This window comes from Pyrgilauda ruficollis, unplaced genomic scaffold, assembly GCF_017590135.1.
Source record: "Pyrgilauda ruficollis isolate IOZ18807 unplaced genomic scaffold, ASM1759013v1 scaffold269, whole genome shotgun sequence".
NCBI classification, from domain to species: Eukaryota; Metazoa; Chordata; class Aves; order Passeriformes; family Passeridae; genus Pyrgilauda; species Pyrgilauda ruficollis.
Window position 1 is genome coordinate 155,098 of NW_024524033.1, and position 15,178 is coordinate 170,275.

Here is a 15,178-nt window from a genome sequence, read left to right on the forward strand (position 1 = left end):
AGAATTGAATTGCAGCATGCTTTTGCTGTTTATGCATTTTACATGCAGTCTAATTGTGGAATAGTGGCTGAAAAATGTGATCAGGCTTCTTTATATTGTGCCTGAGGGAAAAATGAACAAAATACAGTGGTTGCATGCACTGATGGCAACATTATTGCCTCATAATAGCACCAGGTTAACTTGTCTTATTGCTTGTTAACTTTGTAAGGAATCAATGGCTTGTGATAACTCACTTAGAAGTAAGAAATTGTGGGCAAAATCACTAGAGATCTTGTGAAAAGGATGCATTTATAATACATCACCCTACTGTGTACTACTGTCTGCTTTGTTTCTGGGGGCAGTCCAGTAAAGTATTCAGTAAATTCTCCAGGCCTCAGTCAGTTTTGTTGTGCTCTACATCATCTAAGCATGTATTTAAAACAAAGTTTCTAACCTGCCTAAACACACAGTCAAGTGGTAGCTTGTTTTTACATTCATTCCAGTTTAGGCAGACTGTAAATAACAGCACCAAGAAATACAAGCTTCCCATTTTTGTAGGAAAGAGTGATTCTGTGGTCAAAAATGTGAGATGGACCTCAGGGGCAATGTGTTCAATTTCTGCTGTGGTTTTGGGCTTCCTGTGCTGCAACAGTCATTTTCCACCTCTGTGTGATACTGTGAGATACCAGTGTGCTCAAAGTAGTTCCTATTGCATAAAATGAAAGGGGTGCCCGCGTGGTTGTAGGTTGTGGTCATTCAGTTAATTTAGTTTTATCTGCTGCAGTTGGTAGATAGTTCAGTGTTCCCATGCTTGAATGACCTAGCCAGTACAGTGCAATTAATTTTATGTCCATAGCCATAGACAGTGCCTCTGCTAATTGACACTTCTCAACTGAATTTACCAGCTTCAGCAGAGTATGACGAGTATGACACTTCCACAACCCTGTGGCTTTCAAGCTGGGGCTAGTTCCTGTCTGCTCAAGGTAGTATGTGTGGCTGGTTGCAACCTTTGGCTGTTACTGTGGTCTAAGTCCTGAATGACCTCAAGTATTGGATAGTGGTATTTCTTCAGTGTGTCTGGAGATACTTATCACAGTCACCTTCTTTTGAGTAAATACTGTCTGTGTATTTAGTCATGAAATACATGCAAGCTGGCTGATGTACAGCAAATGCTGTAGTTGTGGCAACTTGGAGCTTGGTACTACTTGCAAAAGCTGCTTGAGAAGCAAGTACTGGTCCCTGTCAACTTACATGCCTCAATGTAAGCATTTTGGAAGGCTGAAGGAGGCTGTAATAAACTTTTTTGGGAGGCTCACTTTTCTTTCCAACTGCCAGTGAACTAGCTAATAACAAGCTAGATGGATTGTTTGTTAACAATCTTCATCTTCAGTTCTCTGTGCACATTAAGGTGGTCAGATACACCTTCTAGTATAATAAAATGCAAAGCACTGGCATGCAAACATGTGAACATCAAAAGGAAATTATGCTTGGAGTCTTCTCAAACTTTTTGATATCAGCTGATGGTTTTTCTTTTAAGAGGTTAATGTGGACTATAATATGCTTGCTCTTCTTTGTACGTACTTCCCCTAGAGGTGTTTCTGAAGTCCAGTAAATTTGAATGAGGAGTATGTGATCCATTATGTAGAAGGAGAGCGGAAGTTCTTATGTACTGATTGAGAGGAAATAGGTTTTGGTCTGAGATGTGAGATTGAGAAGACAGAATTGTTTGCCTCCGTCTCAGACTTGCCCCAAACTAGAGCTAAACAGTAAATGCAAGGAAACTGAGAGATCTGTAATCCTTCTGCCGAGGAATGCATCTCATTAGCAATTTATGCATATATTGCTTATAATGCTCTCACATTTTTCTGAAGTAGTTATTATATCTTGTCTGAGTTATGGTGCCTGGATGCAGTGACCCACCTTGTCCCTTGCAGCTTTTACAGTGTGTGCTGTATTCCATGGTGGATGTGTATTTACTTTCCAGTTTTCACTAGCATTTTTGGCATGGCCAAAGGTCTCATTGTGCTGTCTCTAGATAGGACTTCCAAGAAGGGCAGTGCTGTAGTTCTTAAGCAAGACCTGTACTACCTCTAAACATACCATATAACAACAAAATAATACAAGTAAGGAATAGCAGAGGCTGCTTGCTTCTTCAAAGCAAATTTTTCAGTGAGTTTTGCTTTGGATGGTGGTGGTGACCCTGAAGACAGGCTGTAATTAGTGGTTTTTAACACCAGTATAATTGTGTCCGTGCCTGGGGGAATTTTGGCCACTCACTTGCTGTCAGCACAGCTCCCCCTGTCATTGGAAGTTGTGGAGAGCTCTGACATGGTATAAAAAGCCCGGGAATTTTCCACCATGTTGTAGTGCCTATGTATAAGCCAGGGCTAGGTGACAACTGTGTGGGGAGACAGTGTGACGGTGAAAAAGCCTAGATTCTTCTTGTGGTCTCTGTAGTTGTTGCTACACACTGTGAGACTTATGTGATTTTTCCAAAATCAGGCAAGTACAGGCACACTGCTCATTATAGGATGCAAAAAGGGGAGAAGAAACAAGAGAATAAGTTAGAAAGGAGAAACAGTACTAGTCTGCATGACAGGTGGGGCAGGGTGTTGAGCTCATTGCTCTGGCATGTTAAATGCAGTGCAAGATACTGTTTTCCCACAACTGAAAAAACCCCAGATCTGTCATTTGCTTGTGTGCACAGAGGAAGGCTAGCATTAAATGTGTATGAAAGTTGCAACCCCGTGTCTATATTTGGTTGGGGAAAAAGTAACCCTTTTTTGTTGTTGCTGTTTTTACTTGGCTGTAAATCACTGCACGATCACTTGATGGACAGGCAGATGTGTAGTGCTTGGTTTTTAGCATAATGCTGCTTGTTGCTGGTGTGCTGGCTCAAGAGCGTGTTCGGGCACATGTGGTAGGTATTGGAACCATCCGTCCTTGGGTACCAATTCAGGCTGGGCCAGCCAGCTGCCATCCTGCTCAGCAGGCCCCTGGGCTCCCTGCCCCTCACCTTGGTTTTGGGCTGCAGTGGGGCCCTGGACCCAGCTGGGCTCAGTCTTTAGGTGTAGAGGTCCCCACCTGTTTCTAGAGCCATGGCGGTAACACAGAGCCCCCAGCCCGGTTTCAGGAAGGCTGTGAGCAGACAGCTCTTCAAAACCCTGCATGGGATTTCCTGCGCCTTTTTTCACTCAAGTGAAAAAGTGTGTGGTTTTTGTCTGTAACTTGAAGTAGTGCCAGGTTCACTCGACCCTGGGTGTTTTGGTGTTTTTGGGAGCTGAGGAAGTGCGTCCTCTGTTGCTGCAATGAGCTGGAAGTGATGGAAAGGCTAATTACAGACCATCTATTTTGAGTCTTTTGCATACAAAGCCACTGAAGATTAAATCAATGTTAAAGCAGCTAGCAATAGGAGAGTTTTAATAGTCTCTACTGTACCTAATTTAGGTTCAGTGTTACTAGGCCCTTGAGTTTTCTCCTCTCTGTGAAGTCTTGATCCCAAGCCTATTAGAATCAATGATTGTGTGACTGCTCTGGCAGAAATCTGAAAGTGGGGTTTTGGTAGTCCATCCCTTCACCTCTTCCTCTGAGCTAAGAATGAAATAACATTTTCCCCAAATTCTTCTGAGAGCTATTCTTTATGTCGTTGCTGTAAGGGAATAGAAAATACTCTTATGGAGTTGACTTATTTTCCAAATCCTGGATGCAAATTGAAGTAATTTCTGCAATAATTTTGATTGGTTTAGGCCAGCTTTTGTAGAGGCCTTAGAAGTTATTTCTTCTCCTGGAAGCAGGATTTTAGTAAATTGATGTTGGAGTAGAACACTCATATATATATACAAGAGCTTTCTTTACCTCAGTGCAAAAAGCATTGCATGTGGTAGGAAAGAAAAGATGACTATAAACTTCTCAGTAAATGCTTTTGTTTAAAAAAGTAAATATTTTAAAACCTCTGCTTTGTTTTTTTGGGGATTTTTTTCAATGAATTAATGAAAAATTCCATGGTGTGAATGACTTCTACCAGAAAATAGTGGTGTAATTTTTATAATCGCCCTGTTGACATACAGAGTCATGGGTCACCAGGCTTGCAGTTACATAATTGATGAAAGCTGTACCTATCCTTAATAAGTGATAACCTGGAGCTAATAACCCATTATCAGGAACTTGGTGCTTGAATATCATCATTTCTGTTTTTTCTGGTGTCTGTGGCAGGGGTACACTGGATTTTTAATTTTTAAATTTTTTTTCTTGAATACCAAGAACATTGTTTGCTGATGTTCAACCTGCTTTTTAGGCTTTACGTTGTCTTCTTATAAGACGGATTGGATAGATTTGGTTTATATTGGCAGTGTAGTTTTACAAAACTCTGAATGGAACTTCTGTGATTCTGTTTACACCTGAAAAGTAGCAGTATTCTAAGTGGTCTCCAGTCATTTCCTTCATTTGCTTAAAAACAAACAAACACTAAAACCATTTTCTTCCTTCCAGGAGAGTTTGTAAATTATGACCCTCATTACTTGCATTTATCTGTTTTTCTAAGTTGGGATCAGAATTTCTTAGTGCTGTTGGTTAGGAATGGCACTCCCCAGTTTAGTGTTCCCGCTAAGAAGAAAAACCATCCAACCACTTCCCCCACCACCTTCCTCCAAGGGAGAAAAAAGTCAGAGGTTATGGTTTGAGATAAGAACAAATTACTGGAAACAGCCATGAGATAAGAAAACAGACAGTAACAGCAACAATGCTAATAAAAAAATTTATAGAAAGAGGCTGATGTGCAAGCAAAATTGCTCACCAAGCCCTGGACCAAAAACCAATGAAAGACAGACCCTCCAGCTGCCATGCTTTCCTGGACCAAAAGCCATTTCTTCTGGAAACCCAAGAGTCCCTCCCTTATTTTTGCCCTGAGGCAGTGAACAGGCAACAGGCAGTGAACAGAACAACCCAGACACACCCAAACCTCATGGGTGCTGTGTAAAAATAACTGTACAGGCCAAAACCAGGACATACAGTTATGGGTGGATTTTTAGGTTTGTTTTTCCTTGCCCTGAGAACTTTTATGCAAGAGGGCTTGTAAGTGAAAATGCCGTTTTTGTTTGTGTGTTGCACTGAGAATTGTGAAATCTGGGCCTGCTAAGCCCCTTAAGTAGCAGCACCCTTTTTTTACAGCCCCTCTCTTTTGATTCCCTCCTGCAGTGGGCTTACGGTGCTCCATGGGGCGTCCCAATGCTCTTCACCTAACTCTTGTGTTGGAGGTGGTCTTGAGGATTTGGGTCCTCGATTTATTTTTATGAAATTTCTTGCTTCTGCTGCGGATGCACAGGTGGAGTTGCTGTACAAGATGGTCTGTACCTTGGCTCTGTTCTGCCATACAACCATGGGAGGACAAACTTGAAACTTTAAAGCGACCTTCTGAACCTTTCCCATAAACTTTGTGCTGGTAAACATCTGATGCAAAGCTGATGTTTCATTGTTACAGTTTCTGCACCTCTCCAGCTTGTCAGGACCTCCCTCCTTTTTCTGTTCAAACTGTGGCTGTAAATCAACGATGTCTCACTCTCAGTGCAGATCACACAACCTACTCGCAGTTCTCCATGACCCCTCCTTGCACCTATTTGTTCTGTGTCATGCTGATTCTGCGAGGCTGCCTGTGAAGATTAATTTGTCACTGGTGGAGGTCTGAACAGCCATGGATCTGGTTGCAAGATGAGAACCTTATTTTGTTTGTAGTGGATGTTTTCAAATAAATACCAGTCAGCTTTCAGCAATATTGAATTTAGTGCAGGAATATAGTATCACTCAAGCTGATACAACCACTGGAGCTTGTAAACTGTGTTGTTAATTAGACCATGTGTTTTTGATGGACTTTTAAAAGCTATTAAAATTTACATGTTGGAGATTGAAATAATTAGTTCTCTTTCACATGTTTGACAGATTTGTGAATGTCATTTTAAATTTTTTTTTCATGGTTGGGCTGCTTTGAAATGTATCTAGGAGGAGAATCTGTATATTCTTCAGTGATGTGGTTGCCATGTACTTGTTGAAAAGATACCTTTATTTTCACAAAACTGGGTGGGGTTTCCATGGCTGTAAGGAAAGAGGCTTACATTTGAAGATGGCATTTAAATTCAAAAGCACACTGTGCTGATGAACAAGAGGAAGACAGTTTCCCATTTAGCCAGGTTGTGAAAGAGCTCTTTGGGAAGCACAGGTGTAATCCCCAGCATGTAATGGCTTAAAGATAAAAATCCTCCCCTTGCCTATATATTTTTGCTTATCAACACACAGCGTGACTCTGTTAGAGAACAGTTACTTCAGATCTTGCATGTCTTAGAAAAGCAAATAAAGACAGTAAAAGTAAGATTTTGTGCTTAGTAATTTAGAAAACAAATAATTTTATTGTGTTTCTGATCTTCATTTACAGCACCAGCAACAAGTGGTGCAGGCTGTGGAGCGTGCCAAACAAGTGACCATGGCAGAACTGAACGCAATCATTGGGGTATGTGGTCTTTCCATTTTAGCTCTGATAGTGTTTGTAAATAGCTTTTCTTTTTCTTTCTCTCTTGCATGAACTCATATCCATCAGGTGGGCAAAAGTTGTGGGCAGTGGTGAAGTTCAGTAGCTTGACCTTCATAAAAGCTGGTTACTACCTGAAGACTTTTGCTTGCACTGTGCTAAGAAGACTAATGGGGTAATTAATGTCTGTGTTGTATCTATTCCCCAAAGCAGACTCAGTATTTGTTTTTTTCCTGGTTTTTTTTTTTTTGTTGTTGTTGTTCTATTTAAGTAACATTGTTTCCTTTGCATACCACCTGCCAGTCTGCTTCTGCAGCCATGGTAACAGGTACCCTTGGTGATAGACTTTTTTCCCCATCCTTGCTGTCCGCATCTTTTTCTGCGTGTTGGTTCAAGACTCTGAGTACTAACAAGACTTTTTATTTTTACATTAAAAAATAGCTGTTACTTTAAAAAAACAAAAAAGCACCCATGCACCAAACCAACCAACCAAAAGACGCCCACCAAAACCAAAATACCCAAACATACAACCAAGATGGGCAGCAGAAAAACTCAATCCCCACTGTGCTTATAGGTGTCCTGCTCTCAGTCATCTATAAATACAGGTTCATGGAGCCCCTCTTGTAAAACCTTTGCTGACAGTGGTGTTAGCCCAGTACAGAGATTTTATAGGTGTGGGCAGCCACAGTGTTTATATTTTATAACTGGAGAAGAGACATAACAACAAAAACTCTCGCTGTTCACACTACATAAAATAAAGGTGAGAAGTCATAGCTTAATAACACATTATTCTCTTGTATAATTATGCAGCTGAAGCAAGCAGTTGTTTTAGTTATTCTAATGAAGACTCTACAACTGTACTTTGTATCTGCTGCATCCTCCCAAATGCTTTTTCTTTTGTGTATAGATTAAACATAAAAGTATTTTTCTTTTTTTATTCAGTGTATCAAACACACTTTGAAATGCTAATTATTCCATTTACTTTCATTAAAATTCAAATTGCTGAATGAAGATGTGGATAAGGGTCGCTGAATAATCAATCTGAAGTGAAGATATGGCTTCAATTATGCCTCTGTCTTTTAACAAGGAAATCAGGACTTTCTGATCATTGCTGACAGTAGTTTAGAGCAGCGGTCTGATTGTAGCTTGTTTTTAATAGGCTATTTCTAACTCTATTTTGTATACCTCTGACCACAAGAAAGCTCTGGTAGTCAATTAGAAATTATAAATGGAAAAGAGTAACCCTTATTTCCTCTGAAGTGCCCGTTAGAAAGAAGGGGGTGAATCAGAGCGCATAATGTAGAATCATGAATAACATTTGTTGTATGTCTATTATGCTCCAGTGAGGAGAGTGGGAAATGAATAATTTCCCAATTAGTTTTCATTACCTAACCAAAAATATTGCCTTTTATTAACATTCTTTGCATAAAGTAAGTAGCTAAAGCTTGGCTTCTTTGTTTCTTTTATACGTGTGTGCTGCAATGTGCATTTGTAGCGTGTGTGTATGTATGTAGCATGTGTGGTTTTGTATGTGCACACTCATAATTCACAGTCTACCTGTGCATGTTTTTGCCATTCACCTTTGTTTCCATTAGAGAGACTGCAAAAAGAAATTTGATTTCTAGTAAAGGAAGCAAGTATAAAGTGTGTGATGTTACAGATACTGGCCATCACACTAGTTATTTAAATTTGTCCTGCTTTCATGAACCACTAAACCACAGAGAATAAAAATAAACAGATGAGACACTTGTCTGGGAGCCTGGCAGTAATTCTGTTGGTCTTCCCCCCAGCAGACAGAAGTAAATTTTCTTTTCCTGTCTGAATTTATCTTTTCATGTCAACTGAAATTCTGTTGTCTGAAACTTCTCTAAACTCTCAGACTTTGGTTTTGTGCATTAAAGTCAGCCAGCCCTTGACTCCCTCACGTGTCTGATTTTTACCTGCCTTTTTTTGCTCAGCTGTTTTATGTTGACTTAGGAAATACTGTGTGTTCCTCTTCAATTTTAGAAAAACAGGAGCAATACAGACTGAAATTGAGTACTCATTAGGTTTATAGATAAGTAATCTCATCCAGTCTTTTAGTGATTAATTTTTTTAAATTGGAATAAACAGGAGCGCAAGTTGTCTAACAAGCTTAAGATCATGTTGCAAGAATCTCACAACAGTGTTATGTCTGCACTTAGAGAGATTTAAAGTCTGAAAATGCAGCATGAGGCTAGAAAAGGCTTACTTTTTAAAGTTAATAAAATTCATAATTTGTAAAGTGAATACCAGAAAAATAAAACAAAGAACATAGCTGGGTTTTTTTATGTATCCGATTATGTTGTCCTATGTTATTTTTCTTTTTAGTAAGTCTGACAGAGTTTGTGTTCTTTTAACCCTATGGTATTTTTAAAAATTCCAGTGTTTGTTTAACCCATTGAACTGTGCATCAGACAAAAACAGAAGCAGTATTTGGAGGTTTTGAAATGAGACTGTAGTTTAGGTCTCTCTTTGTTTTGCGGGCATCCTGTTTGGTTCACCTCGCTCACACTCAACTCTCTCGGTTCGAACAGAGCAACTCTGGCGTTGAATTAAAAATGCATGCTACCAGAATGGAGTGTGGCACAAGGAAGGAATTGAAGGTGCACAGATCATATCTCTCTTTGTGTTTCACATGTATATATTTTTGTATGAATGTGCTCTGATTTAATGGAATCTGATGAAGCACTTTTTAACTTTGCAATATTATTCTATCTTCATTGGTAAATGAACCAAATCACTGATCCGTGCAGTTTAAATGCAAAATACTGAAGTGAGCCCAGAGCCCAGAGAGACTGCCTGTTCTCTTGACAATAAACTAGTTATGTTTAATGGAATGAAACAGAGTTATAATGACTTCTTTCACAGGTCATGTTCAGTTTAAAACTACTGATGGGCTCAAACAAGTTAAATATCATCTATCATCTTCTGGAGAGATGCAGTGAGAAAAACTAAACCAAAACTAGGTATATCATAAGCATGCTTCTGGAGGACTTGAAATCTGCAGGCAGCCAGGGTCTACCTCTGGTGTTTGCCATGGGCAGTGTGTTGCAGCATTCTTGCTCAGGGCAGTCTGTAGTGCACATCCAGAGCTACTTTCCAGGCAGGGTGTTCCAGGATGAGCAGTGTGATATATCCAGTAGATCTTGTAATGTGTCGTGCTGCCGTTTTTTTACATTAGAATCTGCAAGATTGCACTGGTTGGAACAGTGGTCAAATTGTAGGCTTAAATCAGTAATATGATCTAATTAGGAATGATGTCTTCATTTCCTGTATTAATAAATTGAGTCATCTAACTTCCTTAAAATGTTGGGGTTTGTTTTCTCTAATCCATTATACTATACAATTTGAACATGCTGTGTGAGTATGGTTACATTTTAATAAGGGAACTAGGGAATTGACTTGTAACTTTTTAGAAATTTTATCTTTTTAAAATAGTAGTTTTTCAACTGCATGTGGGTAGTAAGGCAGAAATGAAGGCTTGTGTGCCTGCTTATCACATGGAGAGAGATAAATGTACCAAAAACTTAAGAACAGGTATGTGATGGTGTTCAAAGAAAATGCAGTTTAGCACAAGAAATGCTGAACCTCAATTTCTAGCAGTGACATTTTAATGATAGGAAGTCTGCAAAATTATTTGCCATCAATTGTGAAGGCAATAACAAGCCTTGGTGGTTTTTCACACCCTCTGTGTTAAGTGCTTTCAGAATGACAGCGTAAACTGTGTTGGAGAACTCCAAGGAAGTAAAACTGATTAAAATGTTCATGCTTGAATGGTGCTGATGGAATAGTTCATTTGGACTTTCTCTACCTCCTGCAGCTCAAGCTGAAATATTAAAATTCAGTGAATTTAAATCTCTCTCCCCTCAGCTAAGGAAAAAAAACATTACATTTTAATAGGTTTTAAACTCATAATTCATTGGTTTGGAGCAGCACTATTAAATCTATTTAAATATTACGTGTATTACTAAGGAAGTGATTGAAATAATTCTTTTTCTTTACCATTCTATGCATCTCAGTGAAAAAAGAATGGCTTTGGTTTAATTTTTAAGCATTTTGTTTTAGCATGCCACTTTAACTATCTTCTTAAAAAATAAGCAAATGGCAGTTACTGAAAGAAAGGACTCCTTCTGTCTTTAACATAATTACTATGTTAAAACGTTTTTCTTAAATGCACTGTTAGTCACCATTTCTACCCTGTATTTGAGGCTAAGGTGTTTGTTTGACCCATCTCAAAAGGTCCATAATTTTTGTTTGCTTTCAAGAGAGTGGCTGTTTTACAGCTCTGGAGAACAACAGCTGTTTAGAAAATAGGTACAGAAGCCTCTGTGTGCAGAGAAAGCAGTGTGGTGCAGATAAGTACACACAACTTGAAATGGAGAGCTGGCCTCTGTGCCTGCCATGATTGCCGTGCTGCCTTGTCTAGGGCTGCAGATGCCAAATGCTGCTTAACATGCAGAAGCATCTCCTGTTCCTCTCAGATGGTGGCTTGTTTCTGGCTCATGTGACTGCGGGTGCTGTGAGGAGGAGTGAGGATTTTCTACTTGAACCAGTACACTCAGTTTGTATGGAAAAGTTGTTCCTGCCCAGGTGTGTGCATTCAGAAATGGTGGTGTCAGAGAGGATGAGTGAGGCCAGTTAGAACAAAAGTGTTGTAGCATGGGGACAGCAGTCACTTCTTTTTCCAGCCCTTCTGTGTTTCTCATTCAAGGTGTGATAAGCAGTGGTTGAAGTTTAAATTCTGTAAAACAAGTTGGTGGTCTGCTGTATATTGTACACAGGTTGTTAAAGTGGGACAGCAGAGTTTGACTTATCAGCTATAAGCTTTGAATTATGTTTATTTGTGTACCCTAAAGAAATGTTAAAATTCATTGCTCTCCATTTAATTACTCTTGTTTGCTGATTTTTTATTGAGTGGTGATACGGTCCTGCAAATATTTTGATCCACCCTTCTTGATTTGTAGAAGGCTTTTGGGTGAACACTTTTGGTTTTGAATTTTTCACCTGAAGTCTGGCTAAGTTAAAGACACCCTGTTTTTTGGTTGCAAAGAGGTGTTTTTGAGGAATTTATCATCTTGTTCCTTTATTCCTATGTGTCAGTCTCAGAGAGAGCCTTGAAGGTGAGGTCTAATTTAAATAAATCTCCTCCATATGCAGTGTCTTCATTTAAAGAAACTGAAAATTATCTTTTTAGTGATTTTTGAGGGAATGGATTGGAATGTAAATATTTTCCAGGTTCCATATTTCTGGAGATGGATTATTGAATGAGCTGCCACTGTCTTCTGCTTTTTGTCCTATTTTCAGTAGCTGTGGTAGCTAGTTGAATTGCTCTGTCACTATATGAGCAGTCAGTGGTGTTGCAGTGTGAAGTGCTGACCGCTTACAGCATCTCACTGCCAATATGCTGGTGCCAGAGGCTCGTTCTGCTTAACTAAACACATGTGACACGAGTGTTGTGGCGTGCACATCTCGTCAGGCAGAAGAGCTGATGTTGGCCTCCACATTTCTCAAGGTTTTACAAATGCTGGTATCAAAGCTGTGTGACCACTGTATCTTGTTTTTTAAATTAGGGCTAATCAGTGCAGATATGAAGAGTCTTGTGGAGAATTTTTGTGATATTCTGTAACATGAACGTAAGCAATATTTTATTTATGACTTACACTTGTGTGGTTTCACTTCACGCACTGTAGAAAGCAGACAAAACTGTTGCCAGCAAGGTCTGTACTCCAGTAAGGGGAAACTGTTGCCAACCATATACAGACGTATTGTGTTCCATGTTGGTCTATTATATGGTGTGTATTGTCTTCAGTGATAACTTTATACCAGTTCTCTGGAAAAAAAAAAAAAAAAAAAAAAAAAAAAAAAAAAAAGTCTGTTAGGTTTTAAAGTATTGTAAAGACAGAGGTTTTCCAAAATCACTTGACTGCAAAATCAGCAATGTTTATGTACTCAGTGGCAATGCTGTCTATTTAAATAGGTACCCTTACTGTACAGTATGGCCTAAAGAAAGGTGCTGTTGTATCATGGTTTCATGCTACAGGAGTTCTGATACCACCCCTAAACAAAGTCATGTATTTGCCACCTAGACTTCATCCCAACCACGCTTTGTAGGCTGCTGCCTACAGCAATGAATGAGGACCAGAAGTGTATTGTAGAGTGGGTCAGGTAAATGTTTGCCTTGCTTCACACGGGTGAATAGTACTTTTCATGTCTTCAGTCTTAAATGTTGGACCAGAGCAAGGGCTCTATTGCTTAACTGGGATGGACACTACTGCATAAGAGTATTTCAACATGTTAAGTCCATCGATGAATAAGGAATTTAGGAGGTCTTACACTGTCTGATATTTCAGAATGTTTGATTTTTATTAGCAAGACAGTTGGTGAATTATTTTATTACTTATTGTTTGGTGAATTCTTCACAGTCATGTCCTTCTGTATATGAATCCATCACAAATACTGATGAACCAACTCAAAGAATGTCTGTGGAACAGGGGTCTACTGCTTTCCCTGTTATACTTCTTAAAGAGGCTAAGAGCAAGTGGTCCTTCCACAGTCTTGGGGCTGCAACTTAAATCCAAGTGATTTGATCCTTGTGAAGACCTTCCTTTATCAAAGCCGCTGTATCTAGGAAACTGCACTAAAGCAAAAGAATGCACTTTAAGTTTCAGTTACCTGGCTAATGGGCACTACATTAAAGAGGCAGAGCACTGCATCTTGCAGTGAAATCTGCTTGGAGAGAGGTAATGGTATCTGCGTGTTCTAACACTTGTGGGAGTAGGCTGCTCACCTCAGAAGAGCAAGCAGTCCTCTGCACAGGACCACAGCTGCACCAGAAATGGCCATCTTTAAAGTCACAGAATGGGTTGGAAAGAATGGATCAGTCTGGTCAGCCCAGGTTTTTATTTCAAGGAAAGACAGTTTACTGAAATCCAGCACAGTGTGTACTTGTGTGCTGTAAGCATGAAGAAGCATGGTGTTTGCACTTAGAGTTAAGGAATCTCTGGTTCTCAGTAACTGATGTGTAGAAATTTGACTTGGTAAGGATTGACTTGATAAGGTGCAGTAGAGAAATATATCTGTGAGATGCATAACATGATGCTGTCTTTTTACTGTTAGTCCAGAGAAGAAAAAAAAATCTCTTCCCAGTGTCTATGGATGGGACATTAGTGGAGCATTTGGTAAATAAGGTACCTGAACCAGTGTGCACCTACTTAGCCAGAGATTAATTTTACCATTGATTTTACCGTACATAGCAGAAAACGCAAATTTGCTGTCGTTGTTATTTTTTACACTGCTCTTTGTGAAAAGGTTTTGAAGCAGAGGTTTGGTATGTCAGGGCACATATGACACCACTGGCAAGGCCTTTAGCTTACAATTTGTGCTTTCTGCCTTCTCTGGCAGATGTGGATTTTCTTTACCTTAAATAGAAATTGATGGGGGAGAAGGAAGAAGGGAGTTGTAAGTTGTGTGATTTATGTGGGAATTTCTGCCCTTTATTAAATGACAATAGAAAGTGATTTTGAAGAGTTTTAATTCTTCCTCCCTCCACCTCCGGTGTGAATTAAGGGAAAGTCCTGCAATCAGAAGAAGGAACTACTGAACTCTAATACTGTGGGATGGTGAACTTAGCCTTTTGCAGAGGACTAGGTTTTTCCCTTTATAAGATTATATCCAATTTTTGGCCATGAATCTTTTATTTGTTAGTAGGTGGTATTAATTTTTTGTCCACTATCTATGCTGTTTCTCTGGGTGAAAAATAGTTGTTAGAGTGCAAGGGAGGACAAATGGTGAAACATGTATCCTGACAGATGTTACTATATATATGATTAAGAACGGAAATGTGCTCTGCATATATTGCCTTTCATCCCACAATATGATTTGGGAGATGACTTTTTGTTCCTAGATCACTTAAAAGATCTTTGAAGCAATTTGTAGAGACATGATTCTGATGGTTTCTTTGTTATTTATGTAGAAGCCCTAAATGCTCCTCTTCTGATTAATGACAGCTATTGATTTTTTTCCTTCCCTTTAGTTTTGTTAGTAGAACTTGCTTTCCTTCTGTGGAATCAGCATCCTCAAAGACATAAATTGCTGAATCTTAGAGCGCAAGTAGCATGGCATTTGATTCTTATCAAAAAAAAAAAGAAAAGAAAAAAGCATTATTGTTACCCTTATTATTATTACTAGTCTGCTCCTTATTCTCTCTCCTTTTTCATCATTTTTCATTCTTAATCCTAGATTTTTTAAGGTCTGTATTTATTCCCCTTTGTGAACAGACACATCCAAATTTTCTAGTAGATCAGTTGCATCTGAGCACTTTAAAGTTTCCACTAATTGCTGATACATTTAATAGAATCACAGAATTTTTTTTAAGTTGGAAAAGACTTATAAGATCATTGAATCCAACCATCAGACCAGCACCTTTGTGTTCACAATTAAACCATGTTCCCAAGTGCCACATCCAGAAGTTTCTCTGAGTACTTCCCCAGGTATGGTGGTTCTACCTCCTCCCTGGGCAGCCTGTTCCAATGCATGACCCTTATTTCAGTAAGGAGGCTTTTCCTAACATCCAATTTAAAGGACACAACTTGAGGCCGTTTCCTCTCATCCGATAGGTAGTTGCCTGGTAAAAGAACCTGACTTCCGCTGCAGTAGAGCCTCCTC

At 39.2% G+C, this 15,178-nt stretch overlaps 1 protein-coding gene across 4 annotated transcripts in view; it reads left to right on the plus strand.

Annotated features, from left to right (window-relative positions):
* LOC121355756 (transducin-like enhancer protein 4) overlaps window positions 1-15,178 on the plus strand; it is a 98,239-nt gene that overhangs the window by 33,274 nt on the left and 49,787 nt on the right. For 3 of the 4 annotated variants that reach the window (XM_041471437.1, XM_041471435.1, XM_041471436.1), the window contains exon 6: window positions 6,401-6,475. The exons of the other annotated variant lie outside the window; for it this stretch is intronic. In XM_041471437.1, the coding sequence (XP_041327371.1) occupies window positions 6,401-6,475 (75 nt within the window). The remainder of the gene's footprint in view (window positions 1-6,400; window positions 6,476-15,178) is intronic. 4 annotated transcript variants of the gene reach the window in all.